Raw genomic sequence first — 27527 nt, forward strand, 5'->3', positions numbered from 1 at the left:
TGAGAGGGGGGCAGAGAGTTCAGGAGCCTCACAGCCTGTGGATACAGGCTGTTGGCCAGTCTGGATGTTCTGGCCTGTATAGACCTGTACCTTCTCCCTGAGGGCAGCAGATGGAAAAGGTGGCGCGCAGGGTGATGTTGGTCCCGCAGGATACTGTGCACCCTCCTCAGACAGCGAGTGGGGAAGATATTACTGATCTCTGGCAGACTTGTTCCAATAATTCTGCCAGCTTCTTTCACCACCCGCTGGAGTGCTTGCTGATCGGCCTTGGTGCAGCTGGGGAACCACACTAGAAATCCATACGTCAGAACGCTGCTGATGGCACAGTTGTAGAAGTTCAACATCAGAGATCTGGGAATGTGTGCGCTCCGCAGTCTCCTCAGGTAGTAGAGGCGCTGTTGGGCCTTCCGTACAACTGAGGTGATATGGTTGCCCCAGGACAGGTCCTCGGTCACAGTTACCCCCAAGAATTTAAAACTGCTCACCCTCTCCACCGCCTCACTGCCAATGAAGAGAGGCAGATGGTTGTTATGACCCCTCTTCCGGAAATCTACAATGATCTCCTTGGTCTGTTTGGTGTTTAAGACCAAGTTATTGTCGTGGCACCATGACTCTAGTTGTTGCACCTCTGTCCTATAGTTTGTCTCATCATTGTTGGATATAAGTCCGAGCACTGTAGTGTCATCTGCAAACTTAACAATGAGATTGGACGCGCAGGAGGAAATACAGTCATGGGTGAAGAGAGTGTATAGCAGAGGGCTCAGAACACACCCCTGAGGGGCACCGGTGTTGACCACAAGGGTGGAAGAGGTGTTCTTACCCACTCTGACACTCTGTCTACGGTTAGTGAGGAAGTCCACAATCCAGTTGCACAGAGAGGAGTTAAGTCCCAGTTGGTGGAGTTTGGGACGTAGTTTGTATGGCCGGATGGTATTAAAAGCCGAGCTGTAGTCTACAAAGAGGAGCCGTGCATAGGTGTTCCTGTGTTCCAAGTGCTAATGACCAGTCTCTCCAGGCATTTGGCGGGAATGGGGGTGAGTGCCACAGGTCTGAAATCGTTCAGACATGTGACATTTGACTGTTTTGGGATGGGAACGATGGTTGCTGCTTTGAAACAGGATGGTACCAGTGAACAGGACAACGAGGTGTTATATATAGAGGTGAAGACGTCCGCCAGGTCCGCAGCACAGTCTTTTAGCACCCGGCCCAGCACTCCATCCGGCCCGGCCGCCTTCTTGGTGTTAATGCTCCGGAACACACGCCTCAGCTCATGAGTGCTCAGGACCGGAGCAGGGTCGGTTGAGGGGAGAGGGGACAGGACAGGGTCGGTGTTCTCCCTATCAAAACGGGCATAAAAGAGATTTAGATCCTCAGCCAGAGTAGAACTGTCGGCTGAGGGTGATGGTGTTCTTCTTTTGTAGTCCGTGATAGCCCTGATGCCCTCCCAAACTGGAGCAGCCAAGCAGGGAGCTGCAGATTGCTGGTTTGAGTCTCTGTTCAGATGCTGGTGTCTCCTCTCTCTGAGATGTCTGCAAACAGTCCCAGATAAAACAATAAGGATAATAAACAAACACGTGACTAAAATAACAATTATGACTCTGATGTGTTTCATGTGTAGCAGGATGGCCTCTATACAGCAGTCGCTGCAAGCATCCACATCGCCACACCTACTTTTCTTTAAGCAGGCGTGCTGGGGTCCTCCTAAGGAAAGTTTGAAACTTCATTTCCTTCATGCTGGTGAACTTTTTACCAAATATTTTCATCAAAGCTTCTCCATCACTGACAGGGATTGTTTGGATTTTCACACTCATGTCCACCAACCCTAAAAAATGAGTCTCACTTTGCTCATATAATGCCAGGAGTGTCTCCATATTTCACAAAAGTCTATGCAAACATGTAACAGTATCCCATATTCATAGAAATATTATTGATATTATAACAAAAGCTGTCACCAGCACAATTGTCCCAAGTGCTTTTTTATTAGTTATTGCAAATGCTTGATTGCAGTTCTTGCTAGATGACAAAACCACTTATTAGGTTTAGAAGGAAATTACTTTTTCTACATGAGGTAAAGTTGGAGAGCTGTTTCCCCAAACTAAATGAAATCATCATTTAAAAAACTACAATCTGTATTTACTCTGAAAATCTGTGTTAACATTTGAAATTGGAAACATGTAAGTGTAACAAACATGTTAAAACATAAGTAATCAGGAAGGGGCATGTATAGGAATTTCTTTTACTTATGTATTAATCACATTATTTTATTGTATGATACCTTGGTGCCACTGGATTTTAACATGTCTGACACCCATACAGTAAGACAAATGGTGGGCGTCTAGTAAGGAAGTTGGGGGAAGCAGACAACTCCACAGGAAGAGTCTTTTGTCTCTTTGAGGACTCTGGTAGGTAGCAAGGGAGTGTGAACCTTAATTGCTGTCCATACAGACAATGTTGATTTTTAAATAATTAACAATCTTGTCAACACAAAGTTCTTTATTTGGAGCACCATTCTACAAAAAAGATAAGTTACTGAAAAAGTTCTTGTGCTTAAAGTGCTTTGGCACTCTTTGGCAATATTGTGTTAAACTTTATCATCATCTCGGCCTCCTCTCACAACCTGTTTGCTGCTGCCTGCTGCTGGAAGGCAGTAGGGAGAGGGGACACTTGGGCCATGCATTTATCGCGGCATATAATGTGTTTTCTGGATACACAGCATTCAGAGGGTAATGGCTCCGTGTCAGAACACTGACTATGAATTTCAGATGGATCAGGCCTTAACGAAAAAGTTAGCAATCGTTCTTTTCATCTTCAAGTTCAAGTTCAAGGTTCTTTATTTGTGACATGCATAGTTATACAAGTATAACACACAGTGAAATGTAGCCTGACACGCTCCTTGACATGTGCAAAAAAATTGGGGGGGGTGTAGAGGAAGAACATTATATATATATATATATTAGGGGTGCAACGATACACAAAATTCACGGTTCGGTTCGATACTTTGGTGTCACGGTTTGATATTTTTTGATACAAAAAAAATGTTCATGCCTTTTTAATTTGTCATTTATTAAAATTATAAATATATATTTTAACTCAAAAGTACAGTTTTTAAATTTAACCCTAACCCTTGTGCGTGTTTTTTATTTTGACAGCGAATGCGCACCTGCGGACCACTTATGTGCAGCCCTGGTTATTTAGCTCGTCATATTGCAGCCACAGAAATTATTTTGTCCATGAAACCATAAAGCTGCACTTTCTTTTTGCCTTATAGTCTGATTTGTCATAACTTCTCCGTTTTGTGGTAAGCTTTTCTTTGGCTGTCACTTCTTCACCCTGACCTGTCTTATTTGGCTCAGCAGAACTAAAATATATATCTGTCTGTGAAGGTTCTCAGTCATCCAGGTCATCGTAGTCAAATATAAATCCTGCTGCTTTTACACACGCACTCACATAAGCTCAGCGATTCTCTGCGCGATCAACCTCTCACATGTTTAAGCTTGCTGCGGGAGATTTCACTTGTCATGTTTGCATAGTAAGCTAACGATTAATAAGACGATGTCAGAGGAATTGGTGCGCAAATTATCATCACTCACAGATCAGTGCTGTCGCTCTCTATACACAGTTCGCACGACTGCAAAGTGAAAGCAAAAAAACAAGCGCAAATTCAAACGCGATTTCAATATGTCACATATTGACAGTGGCTCACCGATGCCAATGACATAATTACCCAGCTACATTTCTGAAAGAATGCAAAAGCATTGACATATATTTTTCCTTCCTACAATAGCCCGACGGGCAGGGAAGAGATAGATTTTGGTAGCCCGACTGAAAAAATCGCTAGCCCCACGACGTCAGGCTAGCGATATTGCAAGCCCTGTATCTGATTGAGGAATCATGCATCTTTGGAAAAGAGAGTTTATTACAGAGAAATGTCTCTTTCCAAAATAAAAGCTATACTATCCGCTTCTTCTGGGCTATATTCTCAGCAGCATAAGGAGAATCATGTGCTAACAGCTGTCTAAATGACTCGGCTAAAGTTAGTAGCATGCTTGTTGTTTTTGTCTTTGCACTAGGATGATGTCGGCGTAAATGTGCAGTCATATTCGTTGTGTTCCCACTAGTGCTTTCAGGTTAATCTCGTTGAAATGACCTTAACGCCACAACACGGCAAATCTCCGTTAACGAGCTACCGCCGATCGCCCCGTGCATGGGGCTAGACGGCCAACACGTTAACGAGCTAACTGTGCTAACACACTAGTTCCCACCCATGTAATTGAGCATTGCATGGCACATCCAACATACTGTTTTACTTTAGTCCATGACTCGCTTACCTTCAGGGTCATACGTCACATGAAAACCAAAATAATTCCAAACGCCAGATCTGAATGAGGGTGGGGGAGGTGCCCTGCGCTCTTCCTTCTGACTATGCTGTCTGTGTTGAGCGCTCAGTGGATCTGCGCTCGACAGTGCAGCCTAGGCGGAGTAGTCGAATGCAGATTCACTGAGCGCTCAACACAAACAGCATCGTCAGAAGGAAAGTTGATAAAATAAATTACAAATGTTGTATTGTTCGATACATATGCGTACCGAACCGAAAGCACTGTATCGAACGGTTCAATATCGATACGAATATCGTTGCACCCCTAATATATATGTATATATATATATATATATATATATATATATATATATATATATATGTATGTATGTAGTACATACAGTACATTGGGTGAATGTGCAGTAGTAGCAGCAAGCAGGTGAATTCTGTACATTAATATGAATAGACATCTGACATCTGACTATTTTACTATTTTACATCTTTTCTCATTACCCATAGCTACATCCACTTTCTGCAAACAAATAATGCAGAAAACAGAGATTTGAGATGGGAAACTGTTCTTGAAATATACTGAGAGGGAGAGAGAGAGCTATGCAGGAAGTGTGATTTTTATCATGGTGGAAGCACAACAGCAAAAGTACGAGGGGATTCATGACGATCTTTAGCAAATGTGAACCGTGGTTTGGATCTTCTTTTGCTGCTGGTTCAGTCAATTTTGGTTGGAGAGAGACAAAACCTGCAGCACCAGAATCGAGTGCAAAGAAAGATGTAAATACAAAGCCTGGACCCGATGCATCAGAATCTGTGAGCTTTCGGCTTTCAGCCCCGACGGCAAGAAAGCCGACATCTCACTATTCACAACATCTGTTTGTTTCTGGTCATACAACTTATTTAATCAAAGAATGTATATAGTCTTTTTTTTCTTAGACTGCAAAAATCATTTTAAAACTTTCTTTTTTAGATGGCTGTATTTCAAAGGGCTTCAAGATCTATAAGCTTAAAACAAAATCGCCAGCAGCTTTCAACCAACTCATGTTGTTAGCATTGATAAGCTATCAAGTGATAGTGTCTATGACCAGCTGATATGTCAGGGGAAAACAGGAAGTCAACTTGTCTTTATTTTTAGGTTGAAATCAGAAGACAAAAGTATTCAAAAATAAGACTATGACTAATGCTTGAGAGATATACAAAAACTTAAAAAGCGGATTTACAAAAATAGTCTTTGACTTATCTCTTTTTGGGATCCTTTCCCCTTGTGAAGATAACGGGAACCAAAATGTTTCAGTTTTACTATGAAGCATGTTGTGGACAATGTCAATGGTCCACTTGGAGGCTTTTGAAAGAGGCTCAAAGAATTACATGAGACCTTTCCATCTCAACTATGCAAAACAGGAAGTGACCCTAAAATGACTTTTGTGTCTTCAATTTAAATACAAATAAGAAGGTTGAGCTAAAACACAAGAGATTGCAGGTTTTGTCATTCAAACCACTGGCTCTGCTTTCAAGGTAACACTAACACAGAAGCTCTGTTTTTAAATGGTAGCTTATGCAGGATTTGTGTATACAACCACACAGATCGGCAAGCACACACATGCTCTCTTTCACACACTGAATTAAAGATAACCCTTGACATAATCTTTACCCCTGTAATTATGCCCTGGTGCATAAAGCTACCAGTGTGTCCAGGTTTTCTATGCCGACAACGCAACTGTTGCTAGGAGACAGGTAGCCCCTCAATGAAACATGGATACACTGTCATTAGTGACCAGATTCTTTTTCATTTACCTAAACTGTCTGAATCGCCTGGGCTCTTATCTGATTTAACTTCCATTTTGCTCAAAGTCACTATAGAAACCATCACTTGGGACAAGAGTGCATCAATTTGACCACGAAAAAGGCCTCAGGTCAAAATGAAGAATTGTGTATTTCACGTATTTCTCTCTCTTTTTTTTTAAAGGGAATGGCAGCAGGCAGTTGTCCATAAACTGCCTTGTGCTGCAGCGCAGCCATTTTGAGCACTAGAAGAGAACAATCTTACTCACAACTGATGGCCATAGTCCATGATGAATTTGCCATGGGTGGTGTGGTTCCCCTTCTCTTTAACCCACCAGTGGGCTTGATGGAAGCTGTTTTTGGATTATCGCTTTGTGAAGCTGTAAAAACAGGGCCAGGATGACCATTCAGGAGTTCAAGAAGGGAAGGAGAGTTGCATTTGTTGACCCTTTTCATGGTCATTTGTAAAAGATAGTGTGTTCCCATGCTTCTTGTAAGGAGTGTCACTGAGAGATTTGAACTGCAGAAAAATATTAAAACAATAAAAAATTTGACAAACTTGACAAAATTGCAGTGTAAAGAATTATTGTTGTGGACGATTATCTTTTAAATGGCTTGCTCTCCTAAAACTGTCATCATCATATCTACACATCTTCATCCACGATTCCCTTTTTTTGTTGTATTTGCTTTTGTCATTATTTAGAACTGCAATCAGTAATTTTTAAAGGATTAAATAAATCTCATATCAACTACTAATTAAGCAAATAAAAATAAAGACAACAAAAATAAAACTCTGGAGAGATTAGTTACTAGCAAAATTATGATCAATCTGCTTGTTTTTTATTCCGGTTAAACAGGTTACTTCCTCAAACAAAAGACACAAAAGCAGCCTGATATCAGACAACATTGTCCTCTATTTGCTCTTTTGTCTTCCTTCTTTCCTGTCTACCTACCTTTAGATGTCAGAGTGTAAATCAGGCCAGCGCATGATGTCACTGGTAATTAATGAAAAGAATAAATAAACAAGACAAGCTGAGAATAAATATCAATGCCTGAGAGCTTCTTCGCAATATAACATAAAAAACACCGAATTGTTGGTGGATCTCAGATTTTCGCCATAAATTGATACAGAAAAGGTGGAAATTGTGCCTAAAATCCAAGCTTCATAAAACTGCTTAATGTTGCTCTAATATCAGGTTGACTGTGGTCTAGGAAAACTGCCTTAATATGCCTGTGATCTTGCTTTTTAAAAGCTGTCAGGTTCTCTTCTTCAGCCTTGACGATGCCGCTTGAATACAAATACCTTCACCGCCGCATAGCAAAAGCAATTTTACAATATTGATCCAACGCTAAATCCACAATTTTGTTATGTGTTATTGTATCAATACTCCAGATCTTGAACAGCCTGACCTCCATTTTTATAGCTTTTACTAGAAAAAGAAGAAAGAAAAAAAGGTCTCTCAACTCATGTTTGGTAACTAAGTGAGCAATCCATCCAGCCTTTCTAAGAATACACATGACACCATCTCTGCCGCTCTTTTGAGCAAACACAGCTTCGTTGCGAATGACAAAGATCTGCTGACCTCCTCTCCTCCCTGGCAGAGAGAGAAAAAGATTCAGAAGAAATATTGGACTCTGAGCCAAAAGCCCTCCCGCCGAGCTTGATACAAGTTTTTGCTGACTGCTCAGACTGCGGATCCAACAGTTCCTTCCTCCTCGAGTCAGACTGTGAGACAGCACGAGACCGGGCGAGAAGAAATAAAAGATTACAGAAAGCAGGCCGGGTTCACCAATTGAAAACTGTCGATTCAGTCACTTAAGGTATTATTTGGCCTTATCGGAGAAAATAGAAGTCTAGGTGTGCACCTGCTCGGCAAATCTCTCTCTGAAACCAAAACCTCCATCCGGCCATTTCTTGAAGGAATTCAACTTACTGAGTTCCGCCGCTGGAAAAATTTCATGCTGTGTTTTGCAACTTGTACATTGCATAGAAGGATGTTTGATTGAGAAGAAGTGATTAAACAAATTAAGTGTACAACAGACTGGCACGGAACAGCAAATAGGTAATTGGGATGCTATTCACCAACCGAAGCTAATGGGCCAGACAAAAGGGAATATGTATCCGTTTTCAGTTTTTCCATTGATTTCCTCGTCTTTATTTGCATGTCCAGCATGCGTGTCCTGTGTGTTCTTCAGCAGTGGTGGTTTTGAACGTGGTTCCTCTTAACCACACAAAACTGAAGTGTTATAATGATGCGTAATGGACCAGTCGAAGTGCTGACCTCGGCACGGATGATGAAAGAGATGCATATATTTCAAAAAGATCAAAGACATAACCAAGTGATGTTGACTGAACCATTAGCTGCCCCTATTAGCTCATTGTAATTTGCCCCCAGTTATACACAAACACAAATCACCATCTTCGACACTGAGACATTTCACAGTGTTTGCTCAACTGTGTGGATGCAAACACCCACACATACACAGATAGGTGCAGTTCTTTTTTCCCCTCTTTCTGTCAGTGTCTGTATATGAGACGCTTGTGGTGGTAAAGCCTCCACAGACTACAGGAATACGAGCATTTGTAGCTGTGCAGAAACATTTTCCATTAAAAAAAACACATTTTGGCTTCAAAACTAGGAAAGAAGGAAGGTAGGTAAGAAGGGAAGGAGAGAGTGACTCAGAAATAAAAGACTTTAGGGTGTTCTACCAGGCAAATCAGGCAAAGACATATATTTAAGTACATTTAAGCTGGCTGTCATTTGTTATAAACCCTGCTATGCACCACATACAGAATGTAAATAACAATGTTGAGTTAAGGTTTTTTTTTATATCACCATATAGATTTGCTCCACACTGTAACCTCACTTACTAGTTTAACCCTATTGATCAGGGCTGCAAGCTCTATTGGTTTCCAGTAACTGATGCAGCAAGTCTCCTCTGGACTCTTCGATTCACTTGCTGAGCTCATCGCCAAGAGCATCCATCTATGACTATTGACACAGTGAGCTTCCTCTTCAGAGATGTTCCATCAGCCAGGACCTGGTAAGACTCCCACAACAAGTCACATTCTCCTGGGAAGCACTGAAACCATATATAGGGATGTGTGACATATCAGTGATCGATATATTACTGGCTAATAAGTGTTTTTTTTCTGGTGAGATAAGGTCAGCTAATAATTGTGCCCGATAATGCAGAACATGCGCCAGAGAAGGAAGGTTACTCGACCCAAATTCTGAGTGAGTTTGTTTATTTTTTTATTTTAGCATCTCTTCTTCTCAAAGCCAGTGAAGTATAACTTCCATACATTGGTTGTTTTGAAAAGAATCTGATTTGACTAGTGCTCACACACACAGACACAGTGGAAAGGAGAAACAAGCAGAGAGTGAAATGGGTTACAGTAAGTCCCACTTAAGTCAAGTAAAAAATGGTCTACTCTTATAAAATGCCTTTTAACATTAGAGGTCGTACAAAGTTGTACATTACTGTGCACTTCTCATTTGTCAAGTCACTGTTTTGCCTACAATCTTTAAAGAAGATGAGCTACAATCACATTTTTACTGGTCGAGCCTAACAGGAGATTTATACCTCTGCGTTAAATCTACACCCTAAGTGTGTCGTTACCACAAACCCTTCAGAAACCCTACAACATAATCTATGCTGTAACCTGACGCGCACCTCCATGGAAATAACCATGCATCGCACTGACGTGGCCTAACTTCCTCCTACACATTTCTGGATACTTTTTCCACTGCAGAATAACAATCAGCGGCTCGATATAAGAACTCACAGATGCTCCTCCAGATGTTCTACAGGGAGATTACCAAAACTATCAGAATGAATGTGTGGGAATGTGCAAAGATGTGGAAAAACTTTAGGGACAAATATGTCTTTCTGCTAAAAACAGCAAAAAAAGAAAAATTATCACAATTAAGAGCTGGAACCCTGAAGGGAAAAAAGCACCAGCCTTTAGTTTATTTCTATAATGGTTTAGCACAGTGTTTAAAACACCAGGATATAACCACAGGTTAATTACTGTAACCCATAAACCACAATTCACAGGGATGAATGAATGGATGTTTTATTTCTTAAGTTTGAGCATGTCAAAGAGCAACCAACCCCTCTATCTGCAGTGCCTTTAAAGGGGCATGCCTTGACATATCAGTAGCAGAGGGTAGATTAGAATGCAAACAATTTTTGAGACTAAACAGGTAAACATGAAATACGACCCATCATTTGGACAAGGCCAGAAAATTGGTCGAGAAAAACTCCACATGGTTAAACAAAGAGCTGCCTTATTTCACAGTTCACCATATCATCACAGGAGAACGGATAGAGCAGTTTTGTACTTTTAAGGATTTCAGGAGGAGAAGAAGCGCAGTCATGTGAAATAACAACGTCCCATTTATAGCACCAAACTATATTTGGAAAGTGTCAACTTCAATTATATGTTGGATAAGGTGAAGCTAAGAGAAGTTCAGGTTGATGTGTACTTTTATTTAGAACATGGTGAAAGGCTTGCTGCATGCTCTGGTGCCAGGTGATGATTACTTTTGCAAAGAACAAGGTGATTAGCATACATCTTTAGAACACCTGGGTAGCAAATGAAATATCTCGAACAGCTGTGGAATCATATACATTAACATTCACACATACCAGTACATAAACCACCGCTCAGAACAGCGTCTGAGATACTCACCATCTGCTGCGCAATCCATGCGTCAAATTGACTATATTTATGACACCTACCGTCTACAACTGCCCTGAAAAAAGAAAAAAAAGAGTAATTTCTGCAGCAAGCATAGGCTCATTGGTCTTTTCACCAACCTGACACGAATGCCACTGGATGCTATGAATGTCACAAGCGTTGTCAGAGGAAGATGACAGTTCCATCAACACTTGTCACAAGTGAGCTCAGATTGCCATCATCACTTTAAAGAAAGCTCAGTTTTTATTTCACAAAGTTTGATGACAAACTGAACTAGGGGCCATATTGCAATCGGTTTACGCCAGCCGGCATGCCGATGAACTCTCGGACCACGCCCGGCGTTCAAACCCTGCCTTTGTTCTGATAGCACAGGCACACTTGTAGAGCTCCATGGTTGCTTCTTGCACATTTATGACATCATGCTGACATGCTGTTTGACTGACATATTTCGCTCCAAAGTACTCTTTGTGCTAATTCCTGCTACAGTTGGCGTCTCCAGAAACAAACTGTCATGACTCACAGGTTGAACATAAGCCATGCTGTCCTGGTTGGTAATGGCTTATTGAGCATTATTAGGCTTTCATCACATGCTCAGTGTAAATTCTGTTGTTGCTATGCACTCTTTTTAATTCTATTACTTCAAAGAGGAACAGGTGGGCTTCTGCCTTCTTAACTATGGGTCATTATGACTGTGATTATTCCTTTTTTTTAAATTCCCAAGTGCATACACTGCCACCCCCCACACATCTCAGGACTACATATTTGACAAAGTGATAATTAGACTGATTTGAAGCAAGAGAGTCACAATCATGTCTAGTCAGATGTCTGTATTAACTTGAGAATATATTAAAAAACAAAGTCAACACCTCGTCATGGCCCTGTGAAGACAGTGGGGAGTCTTTCTACTAACCAGAGAACTTGTGAAAAGAAAATTGAAATACACTCATTACAGAGTTACCTAACGTAGAAATGGAATGATATCAAAGCAATGGAAAAGTCTTCCTCACTGAGCAGACATGGATATAGTAGCACATCTTCATTTATTGTCTCTGCCCCAAAAAATGCAGATAACATCCACAAAAAGCTGCAAACATGCCATTATTTTTCAACTGACATGCATTTCAGAGAAGAAAGTAAATTTTTATTTATTTTTTTTTACCTGCGGACCGATTTTCAGAGTTGAATTGTTAATAGAGCTAAAGCTAGATTATTGACGAGTTCACTGAACACTAGATTTCCCTGTATTAGTGGCAAATGCTACGGTCAGAGATCCACTGTCCTGTAAAAAGATATATGGATGGTGGTGTAAATGATACCTGCGCCTGAGGAAATGTCAAAACAGTTATGGATATTAAGAATGAGCAGTGATAGAGATTGGGCTAAATGTCAGATAATCAACCTGCAGGTTAGATTTTTACATCACAGCTGCATCTGTGACACAAAAAGGTGTTGATATCAGGTTAAAATATCACCGACATAATTGTGCAATCATGACACTCAGTGTGAAGGATGGGTTAAATTCTCGTTAGTATTGGTCTACTATTCAGACAGACAAGTGAATTCAAAGGTACACTGACAGCATGATCACTGCAACGCACTTAAAAAAAAAACAGTGCTCATGTTGGGAACTTTCTTTTTAAATGACACAGTTTTCAACACGTCATACATTATTTTTAGGCACTAGCTGCTGTCCTTCACAGGCTTAATCGCCATGTGTTGATTTTCCCTTTAATATAGCTGCACACATTAAAAATGGCTACAATGACTTAACAGTCACGCACTATCATTTAGCAGCTTTTGGGAGATTTTTGTTGTATTCATCAACCTTCCTCAGGAAATGAACATACCCCAATTGAGACGATAGTGATACAATTAAAAGCTAGAGAGCAGCGACTAAATAGACCTTGAATTAAGAGTGTTCCCTCAACTGATGTTTCCAAGTTCAAGAGTGGCCTTTTCATCTCAACATGAGAGGCGTATCATGGTTTAATGAAAGCTTCAGTCAGATGTCTGAAAGCACACGGGTTATGTGATCTTTTTCAGCAAAGAGAAGTTAGAACCAACAGCAACTCAAGTACTTACTGGCAGGAGCAACGCAGTCAATACTTTTAAAGAAATAACTACTTGAAGACCATTTTTCATATTTGAAAATGATTCAGTGTATCTGTCAGTACTCACAAACATGTTCTTTTCCTGGTTTGAAATTTCAACTAATAGGATTTTATAAATCAAACCTGATCATGTTTAAATCAGGCCCAAAGTCCACAGTTAAAGAGAAATTGATACTGTTTTTAGAAACATGGCAGGTGGTTACCATTTAAAAAAAAACAAAAAACAACTTCTCAACAAACCTGATTGAGGTGCAGGTTAGTTTAAAAAAACAAACAAACAAACAAAGAAAGAAAGAAAAAGAAAAAATGAGCGCTTTTCACTATGTTACTTATTAATTACTTGTTTAATTTTAACGCTTCAGCGTGACGAATCAATGAGTACGAGAAGCATCTCAACACATCTATCAGTGGACGACAGAGGTTAGTCTAAGTGTTATATTACCTTGCATTTACTATCTGTATCTGTATCTGTATAGTATCATTAAGCGGCTTTAACAAGATACAGACAATAACCCAATGCAATACAACATGTAATCTTGAGTAGTATTCAGGGGCACATTTACTCTGTGCCCAAACAAGTCACTACCAGACGAGCTTGCAGTGTCTCTCAGCTTCTCAGTCAATTCCACTCCTTGCTCACCTCAAGTTTTAACACTAAGGGCCAGATTTACTAAACGAGGCGAAATAGCAGTGTAAACACAGGTGCAGTCAGTTCATTTTTATGTCAAGTATAACAATGTTACATATTTTTTGCTGTGTTAAATATCGTCGTATGCCGCAAATTGGTTTGTGTTTTTAATTATGTCCTGTCTTCCTTCTCACACCCCCACCGGTTGCAGCAGATGGCCGCACCTCCATGAGCCTGGTTCTGCTAGAAGTTTCTTCCTGTTAAAAGGGTGTTTTTCGTTACCACTGACGCCAAAGTGCTTGCTCATAGAGGGCTTTATGATTGTTCGGTTTTTCACTGTATGCATTATTGTAGGGTCTACCTTACATTATAAAGCACCTTGAAGTGTGGTTTGATGCTGTATAAATAAAAATGAATTGAACTGAATTAATTATAACATTCTCCTCCCTATATTTACACTTTGAAAAAGGAACTCTGAGAAAGACATATGCAAAGCAACTTAATATCATGGCAAAATGTAAAGTGGACCCGCCGGTCTGCCGTGTCCATTTCACACTTTACCTCTCCAAAATCTTAAATGTACTTGCAAGCAGAAGTTGCCGTAAGTTGCAGTAACGGTGCAGTATTTTTCAGTTCCAGTAAAAGTAGTTTAGTTAACACAGTTCAGTGGGCTGACTGTATTCCAACGTCTCGATATAGTCTGGAGGTAATCAGTCTGCTAAAGTAACAGCTATGGCGACCAATAACACTTTAACATTAAATAATGCTGAATAACTGACATGAGTCATGGCTGAAACATTACTTTTGTCACTGTATAAGCTAGCTTGTTATTCTTTACCTCTCTAAAAGGACTGTGAAAGTGAGCTCTTTGTCTTTGCTGGGGGGTCTGAGTCTGCTTGAGGATCTCTTTGTTTCTCTTGCTTCTCTTTCCAGGACAAAGCTATCTTTTCAGTGGTCTTTCATGACTTTATGTAAGTTATGTAAGGGAATGTTGCTAAAGTAGAGAACTTCCTTCCCACACGCATCATTGTTTGCACTGTTTTGTGAAGAACCTCTAACGTGCCGCTGAGTCACATGACAGAGGCCATCTAAGCACAACAGAACAGGAAAGAGGTGGCGGAATAAAGTGTGCCTGCATAAGAGGAGGCGTGTTTGCACATGACAAACAAACTAAAGCATCGATGCTGTCACGCTAGTCTCAATCCAATACCAGCACCAGCTTTGGCATTGTTGCTATCAAAATTTGTATCGATCTGCCCAGCCCTGCTCCGCTTTCTTTCTAAGCACTTTGGCTTAACTGTCTGTAAACTCAAAACCTGGTGAGTTTGTTACAATAACAGTTTATATTTTAGGTTCATTTCACCTAAAATATAAACTCTATCTGCATGCTCATATCAGGCAAATGCACGAAAACAGCATTTCTGTGCTAAATGTGCTAAACATAGCTTCATTGCTTCTATGAAAAAAAATACAAAAATACTGGTATTCACATCTGCATGATATCAGGGAAACGTGGTGATGTGCTACTCGCTAATGATTGATGAAGAAAGTGGGATGGTGCCTTAGCAGTCAAAACTCCCCCATCACTAACTAAATAAATAAATAAACACAATACATGAAAAGGCACTTGTTTTTGATCACTGATGTAATGTATTCGCTCGTATTCACATGCTTAAGTGCCATGTCTTTCCGGCTCTGCGTGACTAACATTTTTCTGAGAAGAGCTTGCGTTTATTACCATATTAGTCTACATTATGATGAAAGAGTGTGTGTATGTGCATATGGCAAAATGTGCGAGTCTTCCTTGCTACAGACCGCCTGCTGCAATCTCATCGTAATACAGGAAATGCATGCTGCCTCACACACCTAATAAAGCTCTCTCTCATAAGAGCGCACACACAGGCATCTGCCCAAGCACCTGTAGAGGTTTTAAAGCTTTGCCAGCTGCACAGCACACAGTTCCAACGCTTGTCATAATCAGCAATGCCTCCGCACGCGGACATGTTTAAAGATGATCTACCGCTTGTGTGTGTGTGTGTGTGTGTGTGTATGTGCGTATGTGAGACCATTTTCATTAAGGACAGGTATATACTCATGCTGTGGAAAATCTTGTTCATTATATAGCTATCTTTTCAGATATAGCATCATTTTTTTTACAACTAGGGATTGAGTCTTGCCTCCTTTAAAGAAGCGAAGAATAAACACTTATCTAAGAAGCTTTGGCGAGCATAAAAATATGAAGTTATTCCCATAAGTCTTCTTTGAAAGGGAGTCTATCCATTTGCTTTACTCGTGCGCTTGCACCCCTTTGCTCTTGCTCTGTTATCACAAAGAGGCACACACGCAGTGGGGGACCCTGCTCGTATTCTCTATCTGCCGCTGCCACTTCTTTGCCCACCCAACAGCTCACTATCTGCACTTCTTTATTATTCCTTGTTCTGTCCTCCACTCATTTCTGGCCAGAAACTTTTCTCATCTGTCTGAGCTCCTCCTCCTATTCTTCCACTTGTCACCTCTTGGTGTGTGCCTCATCTTTGCCTCTCGGTTTGGTGTTCTGTCCAGTGATTTACTTTTTTTTGTTTATAGCTCTTGCATTCCTGTTATCCCTGTTTTTTGTGTTTTCTTGATGGAGTCACTCTCCATTCTTCTTCCTTGGAGAAAAATCTTATTCAGCACTCAAAGGTTGGAACATTTTCTATTACAGAATGTTCAAGACGCAATGTCTGCCTGGACTGAATAAGAAATTCACATTACTTTATTTGTTCAAATTAGTGAGAATCATGGGGAATTAAAGATAGTACCATGAGTTTTGTAAGAACATTGGATGGATTTTCCTTTTTTTCATTCCCCCGACTGAGAATTAATTTTTGAGATTAATTCTCAGTTGGGGGAATAATAATGGATTGGATTTATATAGCACTTTTCTAGGCACCCAAAGCGCTTTACAATACCACTATTCATTCACTCTCACATTCATACACTGGTGGAGGCAGCTACAGTTGTAGCCACAGCTGCCCTGGGGCAGACTGGCAGAAGCGAGGCTGCCATATCGCGCCATCGGCCCCTCTGGCCAACACCAGTAGGCAAGTAGGGTAAAGTGTCTTGCCCAAGGACACAACGACCAGGACAGAGAGCCCAGGGATCGAACCGGCGACCTTCTGGTTACAGATGCGATTCCCAACCCCCTGAGCCACGGTCGCCCCATGAATGGAATGAAAAAATTGAGAATGAAAAAAAAAACTTCTACCCATGTTCTCTTATCACCTTTGGGCACAAGACAAAAAAGTACAAATCTGAGAGGTTAAAAAAATAATGTTTAAATGCTGAAACCTCAAATATGAGATTTAAAGGAAGCAAAGCAAAAAATGCACACTTATAGATCATTGACAACAGGACAGGCTGGGCATAGGATTAGTTCAGGTAAGTTATTGAAAGGCAAGCTGGTTCTTTGTTATAAATGACATCAGTGATGCCCAACCCTCTGTTGAGTGCTGGGGTGTTGCTGCCATTATCCCTGCCTCTGGCTCTCCAAGCAGAGGCGGAGCCAGACATTTGAAACACCCGGGGCTTAGCCCTAAAGGGTAATATGCATGTGGGATTTTTTTTTATTTTTTTGGGGGGGGGGTTAGAAATGACTGAAAGATTAATAGGCTCTGTTTTGAGTTTTGTTCAAAAAAGAATGACTTCATATAGGGAAAAATATATATCACATGTGCAGGACACCTTAAACTAGTTTTTTAATTAACCCTTTAAGACCTACCATAGAACCAAGTCCGCCAGAGCTTATATTATATTTTTACCTGCTGTGGAGCCATTTTTGGGAGCATTTCAAGTTGCTATACATCAATACAACCATTATAGCCCAGATTTTAATAATATGTATTCATTAAGTGCATAGTAATTACATAAATTGCAAAAAAGTGCAATAAACTACAAAAAAAATTGAAAATCGTTTTTGCTTTTTTAACATATATTTGTAGTTAGAGAAATTTAAGAGGCTTATCCCTCAAAACTGTAAATACAAAAAAGTTGCACAAAATAGTTTCCCACCACAGGAAATTTATTTTGAGTGTCTTCATAGTTTTATTTTTGAAATACACCAATTTTTATACACTGCAGGAAAAACGAAAATAAATATTATACTGCAAATTTGCAAAAAAGCAGCATATGCATCAAAATAAACAATTTCCAGCAGTGCAATATGAGTCCTAAGCATCCCAGAAACGACACAGAAAGTCATAAAGTCAAAGATAACTTTTAAAAAGACGAGTATAGGCTCTGAGGGCCTGATAGTAAAAAGGACTACATTTCCGCGAAAATGACGTCACTTCCGGTTTCGGGCAGGTAATGGCGGAAATGCAAAAGTTCGCGCTGACGTCTATTCCAACGTAGGAAGTGTTATGAACAGCTGATCGGACCGGCACAGCGTGTTTCTGGAATATTATGTTTTTGTTCCTGCAAGCGCTTTTTATGCAGTTTTTGCAAAGCTTTATGTGGAAGGAAACCATGACCTAGGAAAAGCTGATGGCATAAGATGTAAGTACAACTCCTCCGGTTTCATAAAGGAAAGGAAGGAGAAGGAGAGGAAGATGAAGGAGAGGAAAAGAAAGGGGAAGGAGACGAAGATGAAGGAGAAGAAAAGGAAGGGGAAGGAGAGGAAAAGGAAGGAGAAGGAGAGGAAGATGAAGGAGAGGAAAAGAAAGGGGAAGGAGACGAAGATGAAGGGGAGGAAGAGGAAGGAGGGGAGGTGGAAGCAGAGGAAGAGGAAGCCAGTCCAACCCCCAGCACTTCTGCTGTTCGTCACAAGCGTCCACTGCCCCATACGTGGAAGAAAAATGTCATCAAAGAAAAGCGTCTGAAGGGAGAGAATTACAAGAATACAATGGGACAGGAGAGACCACCAAAGGCCATGGGCCCACCATGCACATCACAGCACTGCTTCAAGTCAACGAAAAGAAGTTGTGAGCTACTGACTGAAGTTGAGAGAAGAGGAATCTTCAACAATTTCTGGTCCATGCCTTCCTGGGAGACACGCAAGGTGTATATCCAGACTGTTGTTGAAAATGTGCCCATAAAACAGAAGAAAGGTGGTGTTGATTCAAGGAGAACAACATCTCTGCTATACCACCTGCAACTCTCAGATAGATGCAAAATACCTGTGTGCAAAAATCTTTTCTGTTCCACACTTGGTATTGCCCTGAGAACCATTGGATCATGGTTAACTGCAGGCATGAAACCCAACACTCATACCCAGCCCAACCCCAAGATCAACAAGACTGGTCCTCATATGCCAATATCAGATGGAGACCAGGCCTTCCTGAAAGAGTGGCTCTCTGGAATACCTACAGTCCCATCCCATTACTGCCGCCAGGTTCCCTCTTATCAGAACAAGAAGTTCCTGGAGCCAGGAACAGTTTTGAGAGAGCTTCACAAGGAATACCAGAATGCTGCCAATGAGAATGGAAAGCGTGCTGTGAGTGAGACATACTTTCGGAAGGTTTTTGGAGAGCAGGATTACTCTGTGTTCATTCCAAAAAAAGACCAATGTGACATCTGTGTAAGCGCCAAGGTAGGAAATACAGATGAGGATGCTCTTGCTACACACTTGAGATTGAAGAGTCAGGCTCAAGCTGAAAAGGCTGCAGACAAAAATGAATCCAGTGACACACTTTCAGTGTGGACAATGGACCTTCAACGCGTTCTTCTTTGCCCCCAGACAAAAGCAAGTACAATGTACTACAAAACTAAATTACAGATGCACAACTTTACCTGCTTCAACATGAACAACAGAGATGGGTACTGTTATGCTTGGGAAGAACATGAAGGCTCCCTCAGCAGTGAGGTTTTTGCACATCTGCAGTCCAACCACTTTGAGTCTGTCCTACAGGCCAACAGAAACATTGAGAAAGTCATTGTCTGGAGTGATGGCTGCGGGTATCAGAACCGGTGTGCTACCATCAGCAACGCCTACCTTTACCTGGCCATGAAGCATGGTGTCAGCATTGAGCAGAAATTTCTAGTTGCAGGCCACACACAGATGGAGTGTGACTCCATGCACAGTCTAATTGAACGGCGCATTGTGCAAGACGTTTACACTCCACGAGATTACGTTGTCATCTTTGAGGCTGCACGCATTAATCCATCCCCATACAGGGTGACTCAACTATACCACAATGACTTCATGAAGTTATCTGGCACCTATGTCACCAATATTCGACCCGGCAAAAAAGTTGGGGACCCCACAGTCCATGACCTCCGGGCTTTGCAGTACTTGACTGATGGACGGATCAGGTACAAGCTGGATTTTGAATCTGACTGGGAAGACCTGCCTCGGCGCATCAGCATACCCGACAACAAGCCATTCAAGTGGATCCCACTCTTTCCTGCTCAGTTGCCCATCACCCTGAGGAAATACAGTGACTTACAGTCAATGAAAAATGTACTACCAAGAGTGGCCCACAAGTACTATGATGATCTTCCTCATCAGTAGTATACATAGCCTACCAAATAGTACACACACACACACGCACGCACACACACACACACACACACACACACACACACACACACACACACACCCGCACACGAAGAGAAAGAGAGAGAAGAGAGAGACAAACACACACAGACAGATACAAACACACATAGACACACGCACACCTCTTTTATGAGCCTACAGGCCTCCTCTGCAAATTAATGGGTGGGTGAGGTTAAGTGAGTAAGTCTCCTTACTCTAGCTGCCATTTTGTGATTAAAATTGAAAAGTTACAGTGTGTTATGGTTACATTATAGTATGTCATGTTCATTTTATAGTTTGAAGAAAAACTGCCTAAGTCATAGGCATAATCTGCCTAAGTCACTTTTATTAGACAAAAGAAATGATGTTGGGTTTTGTTCTTTTTCCATACTTTTCCTCACATATACTTAAATGTTCTGTGAAAATATCAATTAAAAATATGCATGTGATATTTAGAAAATTAGTTTTTTCTTGTTTTCCGAAAACACAAAAAAATGACTTAGGCAATTATGCTATCAAGCTAACGATATGCAAAAAAAATTTTTGCGCTAGCTTACGTGGTTGCAGAGCTACCGGGATTTAAAAATAGTTACGCAAAACAGAGCGTGCCCGCTCCGATCGGCTGTAAAGGGTTAAGCAGCAAGGCAGAACAAAGTCGGGGCTGTATCAAGACACGAGGACTAAACCCCAATTCAACCAGACCCAGAACTGATCCAGAATTAAAACAGGACTACAACAGTTCAAAATCAGGACTACTGAGGATTTAACCAAGACAGAACCAGAATCAGAACTAGATGATAGTAGCACTAAAAATCATCATAGACCTGCACTACACTTGTTTTTTTAATTCTACCAAAGTCCACTATTTAGATTGAGAAAAGTTTATATAATTATTTAGCCTTGTTGTGCAAACAAGCCTGCATAACTTAATAAATGTAGAATTTGAAAAATAGCAAACCTAAAAAGAAACACTAGGTACGAGATACATGAGGACCTATGAGACGGTGATACTTTTGGTAAACAACCATTTGACTAACATGTGTGTCTCACCTGCTCTTGTTCATCTCTGTTCTGTCCTCATTCTCCTCTCTCTCCCTCTCTGTTCCTCTCTCTCTTTGTGCTGACAATCATCAAATATACAGATATTTACAAACTCTTCAGATAAAAACACAAACACTTTTTTAATTGTAACATCAAATCAGACTAAATGTTTATTTTTTTTTAGATTGATAAATATAAAAAACATATTTGTTAACTTTAAGAGTAAAGAGAGAAACTATCTGTATTTCTTAATTGTAAATGGCACCAAATTGTATTCAAACTGAGCCACACTTATGGAGCTCCACAGTTCTCTTCCTGGTGTTTTGGTTGGCATCTCTTGATTTTCCCATGTCAAAGAAACAGGCTCTGTGTTTTGCCTTATATGCATCCACAGGTGTGCCACCAATTTACTCACATGGACTCTACGAACCTATCAGAAGCTTCTTCAGCTCAGAATGGAATCGTCTGGAGTTTCTTATTAATTAACAATAAACTTAGTGTACATGTACTCCTAAATTTGATGAAAGTGATAAAAAACAGAAAGCTCTGTCTCTCTTTATTCTGACATTTAACTAATTCAAAATATATTTCAATATTTATCTAAAACAAAAGTTTACTCTAAATTGATGTTGTAGTAAAAATGTTTTATGTTTTCTCCCTAAAGTGTATGTAAATATCTGGTTACAAATGTGAATATCCTGCTGTGTACTGAAATCCCTCTTGGGCTACGTCCACACGTACACGGGTATTTTTGAAAACGGAGATTTTCCGTTTTCGTTTTAAAAAATAATCCCGTCCACACGTAAAGGCAGAAATGAAGGAAAACGCTGCTAGGAACATGCCAAAGCAGCAGGTGACGCTATATTCCTAACCGTGTAGAAATGTTGGCCAATCAGAAGTCTAGAAGCCTCGGCGGGAAAAAGTAAACAAAGCTGCGGCATAGAAGCAGAACAGAGTCGTATGTGTGGAGGGACAGTAACTGTGTGTATATGTAAGCATTTAAACACTGCAGAGAGTACAATTAACAGTAACAGTATTGTAGGAATTCATTTCACCGAAACAATAACGTGGCGCACACTGTGACGTCAAAAAAGGCGCACACCTTTGACGCTGCATTTTCTGCGTTTTCTCCGTTTTTCTCATCCACACGTAAATGCAAAAACGGAGTTTTAGAAAATATCCACCCTGCCCGGAGTTTTTAAAAATCCCCGTTTTCAGTGACCAAAAACGCTGTTTAAGTGTGGACGAAAGGTGCAAACGCATAGAAAAATCTGCGTTTTCAAAAATACCCGGGTACGTGTGGACATAGCCTTGTTTTGCATAGAAATATACTGAACAACATACAAAGCATAATATATAAAATAACATTTACCTGAGTTTTTTCTTTGAAAGAAGCCTCTAATGTCCATTCTTATGTTTCAGTACATAACTGAAACCGATTTAGTCGGGGAGGGTAAGAACTGAAAATATGAAATAAACACACGTAAGCTAAGACTCTCTAAAAAAATAGCATTTGTTCGGCTTTTCATTTTGCCATTTGTTGATTCACTTGAAGAGCAAGTAACGTAATATTGGTCAAGTGATCAGTTTGATATCAATCTTTCGTGATGCACCGTCATATTTACATTATTTGTACAGTACGAATGATTTGCTTTGGTACCTGCTTAAACTTAAGCTCTCCTTAGTATGGCTGGCTCCGTTTCTCCAACAGCGCACTCACAGGCAGCAGCTGCCCCGCCCCCTCGCTCAGTCGCTTAGTGCCTGAGCTCAGATCATACCAATATCAGGGGGGATTCACGCACAGTCGTAAATTCCCACAGTGTGCACTATGTGCTTCGAATATTGTGTGTACTTTTTTTTTTATACAGTTGTCAGCCAGACATCTAACTATGAGAAAATTACACTCCAAAAGACCCCGGGCTTCTGACAAAACAACCCGGGCTTAAGCCCAGTAAGCCACCCCCACGCTCCGCCCCTGTCTCCAAGTATATGCATATGGAGAAGCAGGAGGAACGAAAGAGAAATTAAAATAACACCAAATATAAATGACTGCAGATGTATATAACAATCTGATCTGATCAACAATCTTATGAATATAGAAGTCCTGCTTACTGAAGAGTTAAAAAAAAACAACTGCTGGGTGGCCTTTCTCTTGGAATTTTTCTGTCAGTTCTGAAAAGAGCAAAATGTATAACTCCAATGTGAAATGCAAGCATTTTTGGCAGTTAGAGTCTAATGAGAAGTGACATCATTGAGCAGAATCACAGATGAAGGTTGGAGAGACTGACTGGACCCCCTGCCCCGGAGTCTTGGTGCTGGTAGTGATGTAGCACTATAAGCAGATGCCCTGATGAATCTGGACGATGTAGCAATTGAGAAAAGGAGGGGCGGATACACGATAGATGGCCTGAAAGACAGGGTAACATATCACAATGTATTTAAAGAACAAGGACTTGTGGCCTTTTGGGCTCAGAGAAACAGGCAGAGAGTTCACTGTGTTCACTGAGTAGTGCACTGAAATTCTGAAACAGGTGAATGTGAGCAGAAAAATGGAAGAAAGAAGAGTCCAAATCACCTAGAGGAATAGGATGTCAAAGAAAGCATAATCTTCTTTTAACTTGTGTTAAAAAAAAGGTATGTATTTACTTTACAACAGATAAGATGAGATTCCAAATGTCCATTTCTTCCAGCATGGCACTGACATGAGGAGGATGGGGTGTGTTAGAGCAAACAGTGGAGCAAACTTTTGTGAAAATAATCGCCCTGAGCGAGTGGACAGCACCGTCGTGTGTTTACCATCGCCTACTTTACTTCTGGCAAATGCACTCTTTTTGTCTCTGGGGCATTATCAGTCATCTGTGATCTCAACCACACTCTCTATACCTCCATAAGGGATGTAGCTGGTGACTGTGCTGTCTAGCAAAGCCAGCTTCCAGCAGTGGGAGGGACCTTATAACTGAAGGAGAGAGCTAGCCAAAAGCACTGGCCCGGGACCAGAGCAGTGATCCTGGGCGGCCCGTGCCCAGATTAGCCACTCCTCTGAGTGGCACTGGAGCTCCCCTGTTCCCTGGGCTCTAGCTGGAAGAGAGGAGATTAGAGTGAGAGGGAGTAGCAGATTGAGACACTGGAGATTCCAAGGCCCGTTTTTAGACTGCCTGTGAAATTGGATAACAGATTACTCTCAAATGTCCTCCTAACACTTTATATTAAGTAGAACTAATAACATTAATCTAATAAATTGCCACATACTTCAGTGGTGCTTTGAAGGCAGTGTAGGAAACTGGCTATGCTGTACTTAATGTCCCCAGAATGGTTGTGGTTGATTGTAGCTTGTAACTTGCTTAGGCTGTTGATGATGTTTTATCGTGTACTTTTTAGGGGTTAATGGCTATTTTTTTGTTCCAATCTGATCTGTATTTTAGACACTAACAATAACAATAATAAGACGAACATATGTGTAATGTTTTATGTTTGTTCTTTTTCTTGTTTTTTTTCAGTGTCAAACACATGAATTTATAAGTTTAATTTAGCTCGTTGCTTTGACTTTCTGGCCCCAAAACCACTATCAGTGTCGGGAAGGTTACTTTTAAAATGTATTCCATTACAGAATACAGAATACATGCCCCAAAATGTATTCTGTAACGTATTCCGTTACGTTACTCAATGACAGTAACGTAGAGCTGGGCGATAGAACGATAACGATATGTATCGCGATATAACTTTTACTCGATAGAGAAATTAAGCTATCGCGATAGACCTCGCCGCTCTTGTCCTCTTAAAATAAAAAAATAAAAAATAAAAAAGATCAGCCAATCCAAATTAAGTAGCGCAGAGCCGAACCAATCACAGCCGCAGCGTCACGTCGCGTGACTTGTTACGTACAGCACAAGTGCCAAGCCGCACGTGTGTTTGTTTGGGAAGCAGCCAGCGGGTAATGGAGCCAGCGCGTAATGGAGGAAATGAGTGTGCCGACTAGAAAAATCAACGAGCGTGACCGAAGAGAAAACAGATGATGGTTCCAATGCCGGAGAGATTGTCGAACGGAAGAGCCAAAGAAGTTCCGTACTGTGAAGGTATTTCGGCTATTTCAAGTCTGACAAAAAACAGAGTAGCGTGCACTGTAAATTGTGCCGAAAGCAAGTCTGGAAATACAATAAACTGGTGCATGCGTCACACTGTGCGCCACGTTATTGTTTCAGTGAAATGAATTTCTACAAGACTGTTACTGTTAATTCTACTCTCTGCAGTGTTTAAATGCTTACATATACACACAGTTACTGTCCCTCCACACATACGACTCTGTTCTGCTTCTATGCCGCAGCTTTGTTTACTTTTTCCCACCGAGGCTTCTAGACTTCTGATTGGCCAACATTTCTGCACGGTTAGGAATCTAGCGCCACCTGCTGCTTTGGCATGTTCATAGCAGCGTTTTCCTTCATTTCTGCCTTTATGTGTGGACAGGATTATTTTTTAAAACGAAAACGGAAAATCTCCGTTTTCAAAAATACCCGTGTACGTGTGGACGTAGCCTCAGTCTCTGACTGGAAGCGCTAATTCGTCATTCGGCTTTTGTCAGACTAAAGTAACTGTTAAAACTGTTTGAAAAGCTCAGCTATACAACAAGGAGAGATTGAGAATTTCCTTTTAGTTCTCAGTTTATTTGATATTGACAAAAGTTAGTCAGTTTTGTCTGTTATTCTGTAAAACAAACTAAGATTTATTTTTAGAATTAATATTTTGTTTCTAAGTGGAACTGACAATTTAGTCTGTTTCGTTTGTTCTATTTTGAAACTTAAACGCTTTAGCGGCTGCCTTTTGTGTAGTTTGCAATATTTGCCTTTATTTATCTGAAAAAGTCTCATGTTCCTTAAGTACATCTACCCTGTTGAACTTATTATGGGAAATAAATATTTAAATAAAAACAAGCTGCTGATTATTTCACATTTTACTTATGAGCAACGGCACATTTAAATCTTACAAATATAGTTATTTGGCTTATATCGTGATAGATATCGTTATCGCCTGAAATGAAAAAAACATATCGTGATATGAAAAAATCTCATATCGCCCAGCTCTACAGTAACGTGTTCTGAATACTTTGGATTACTTAATATATTATCATGCTTTTTACAACAACGTGAATGTACTATTGCTGTGTGATTTATTACTATTACTGAAGGTCCGCGACTCCGAACTGTAGTAAAGGGACCTCTGACTAATACGGCGGGGTCCCTGTCGGCTTGTAGTCGAAAAATAGCTTTACTTTGTTGTGTGGGTCAACTTTTTTTGCGAGAGACAGAGAGAGGCGTTGAAAGACTGCTCCAACGGAACTTATTGTTTTCGGAGGAAAACATGAACACGGTGTACAGTCGATTCTTAATAGCTTACTTACAACTGGGCTCGTCAGGCACTCTTCTTGGCTGAAGTGGTTATTATTATATTTACATGCTTCCAGCTCCCATTTTTCCTCGATGACAACTCGTACCTTTCCACTCCCCTTTTTCTCCTTCCTCGCGCTCACAGACCCGTGTATGGCAGTCCATTCTCCCTGCAACACGGACTACACTGCCCATGATGCTACATTCTTTAGAGCTATGCTTGTAGCATTCTGCCTGTTAGCTTAGCACAACAACAACAACAACGAAAAGGCGCTCTCTCACCCAGGAAACACACAGTCGCAGAGAGAGAGAGAGAGAGCGTCGCCCTGTAACCATGGCAACCGTAACGCTGCCGCCTGGAACAACAGCACGTAGCTGTCAAACAAAACCGAAACAGGAAAGTACCGCAGTGTAATCCATTTATTTCAACAAAGTAACTGTATTCTGAATACCACCTTTTTAAACGGTAACTGTAACGGAATACAGTTACTCATATTTTGTATTTTAAATACATAACGGCGGTACATGTATTCCGTTACTCCCCAACACTGACCACTATGAACCCCTTTTCAGGAGCAACAAGCAGTTGTTTTGCAACAAATCTTCAAAAAAGACTCAAAGTGTGACAGGTTGAATGACTATTGCATATAAAACTGTTCAGTTAATACTAATTCATATCAGTTGATATAAGGACAAAAATAATGTAAATATGGTAAGAAAATGGTTAAGAGTTTATTATTTTTCATGTTATATTAATGGCTTTCATGTTACTTAAGAGAACTGCAATCTATACATCAGTGATCGGCTAGTAAGCCTTTTCTGGGATCGATTAGTAGTGTCTCTATTCTCCACTAGGGGGCTTTCGCGCGTTCTCCTCACTGCAATAAACTACTGCATGAGAGACGCAAGTCATAATCACTCTCGTGATTCTTTTCCCCCTGTTTTCAGGTAAAAGTGTTTAAAAGTTGATATATTTCCAATGTGTACACTGTTAAGATATTTAAGAGGTAATCCTTCATTGTTTTGTAAGCGTTAAAA

The 27527-nt window shown here is 40.6% G+C and overlaps 1 protein-coding gene across 3 annotated transcripts; it reads right to left on the bottom strand.

Annotated features, from left to right (window-relative positions):
* Positions 1 to 241: 241 nt before the first annotated feature.
* On the bottom strand, positions 242 to 27156 carry LOC309699306 (uncharacterized protein). 3 transcript variants are annotated; one of them, XM_082522284.1, is made up of 5 exons: positions 26772 to 27156; positions 22772 to 26659; positions 22484 to 22571; positions 21121 to 21190; positions 242 to 1529 (listed from the first exon to the last, which is right to left on the bottom strand). In XM_082522284.1, the coding sequence occupies exons 3-5, from the start codon at positions 22518 to 22520 to the stop codon at positions 953 to 955; spliced, it is 684 nt and encodes a 227-aa protein (XP_082378410.1). In that variant the 5' UTR covers positions 22521 to 22571; positions 22772 to 26659; positions 26772 to 27156; the 3' UTR covers positions 242 to 952. The 3 variants fall into 3 exon arrangements, with proteins under 3 accessions (XP_082378410.1, XP_082378409.1, XP_082378408.1); XM_082522283.1 differs by having other exon boundaries at positions 22772 to 23518; positions 26504 to 27156; XM_082522282.1 differs by having other exon boundaries at positions 22772 to 24189; positions 26504 to 27156.
* Between the last annotated feature and the right edge of the window lie 371 nt (positions 27157 to 27527).

The sequence above is a fragment of the Aulonocara stuartgranti genome (assembly GCF_965226115.1).
Source record: "Aulonocara stuartgranti genome assembly, chromosome: 22".
NCBI lineage: Eukaryota > Metazoa > Chordata > Actinopteri > Cichliformes > Cichlidae > Aulonocara > Aulonocara stuartgranti.

Bases quoted from the DNA above. Each gene is read 5' to 3' on its own strand.
- LOC309699306 (XM_082522284.1), bottom strand. From the start codon at position 22,520: ATGGACATTAGAGGCTTCTTTCAAAGAAAAAACTCAG. The intron at 21,191-22,483 runs GTAAATGTTATT...GATGATTGTCAG, and splicing joins CTTTCAAAGAAAAAACTCAG to CACAAAGAGAGAGAGGAACA. The intron at 1,530-21,120 runs GTGAGACACACA...GACTGTTTGCAG, and splicing joins ACAGAGATGAACAAGAGCAG to ACATCTCAGAGAGAGGAGAC.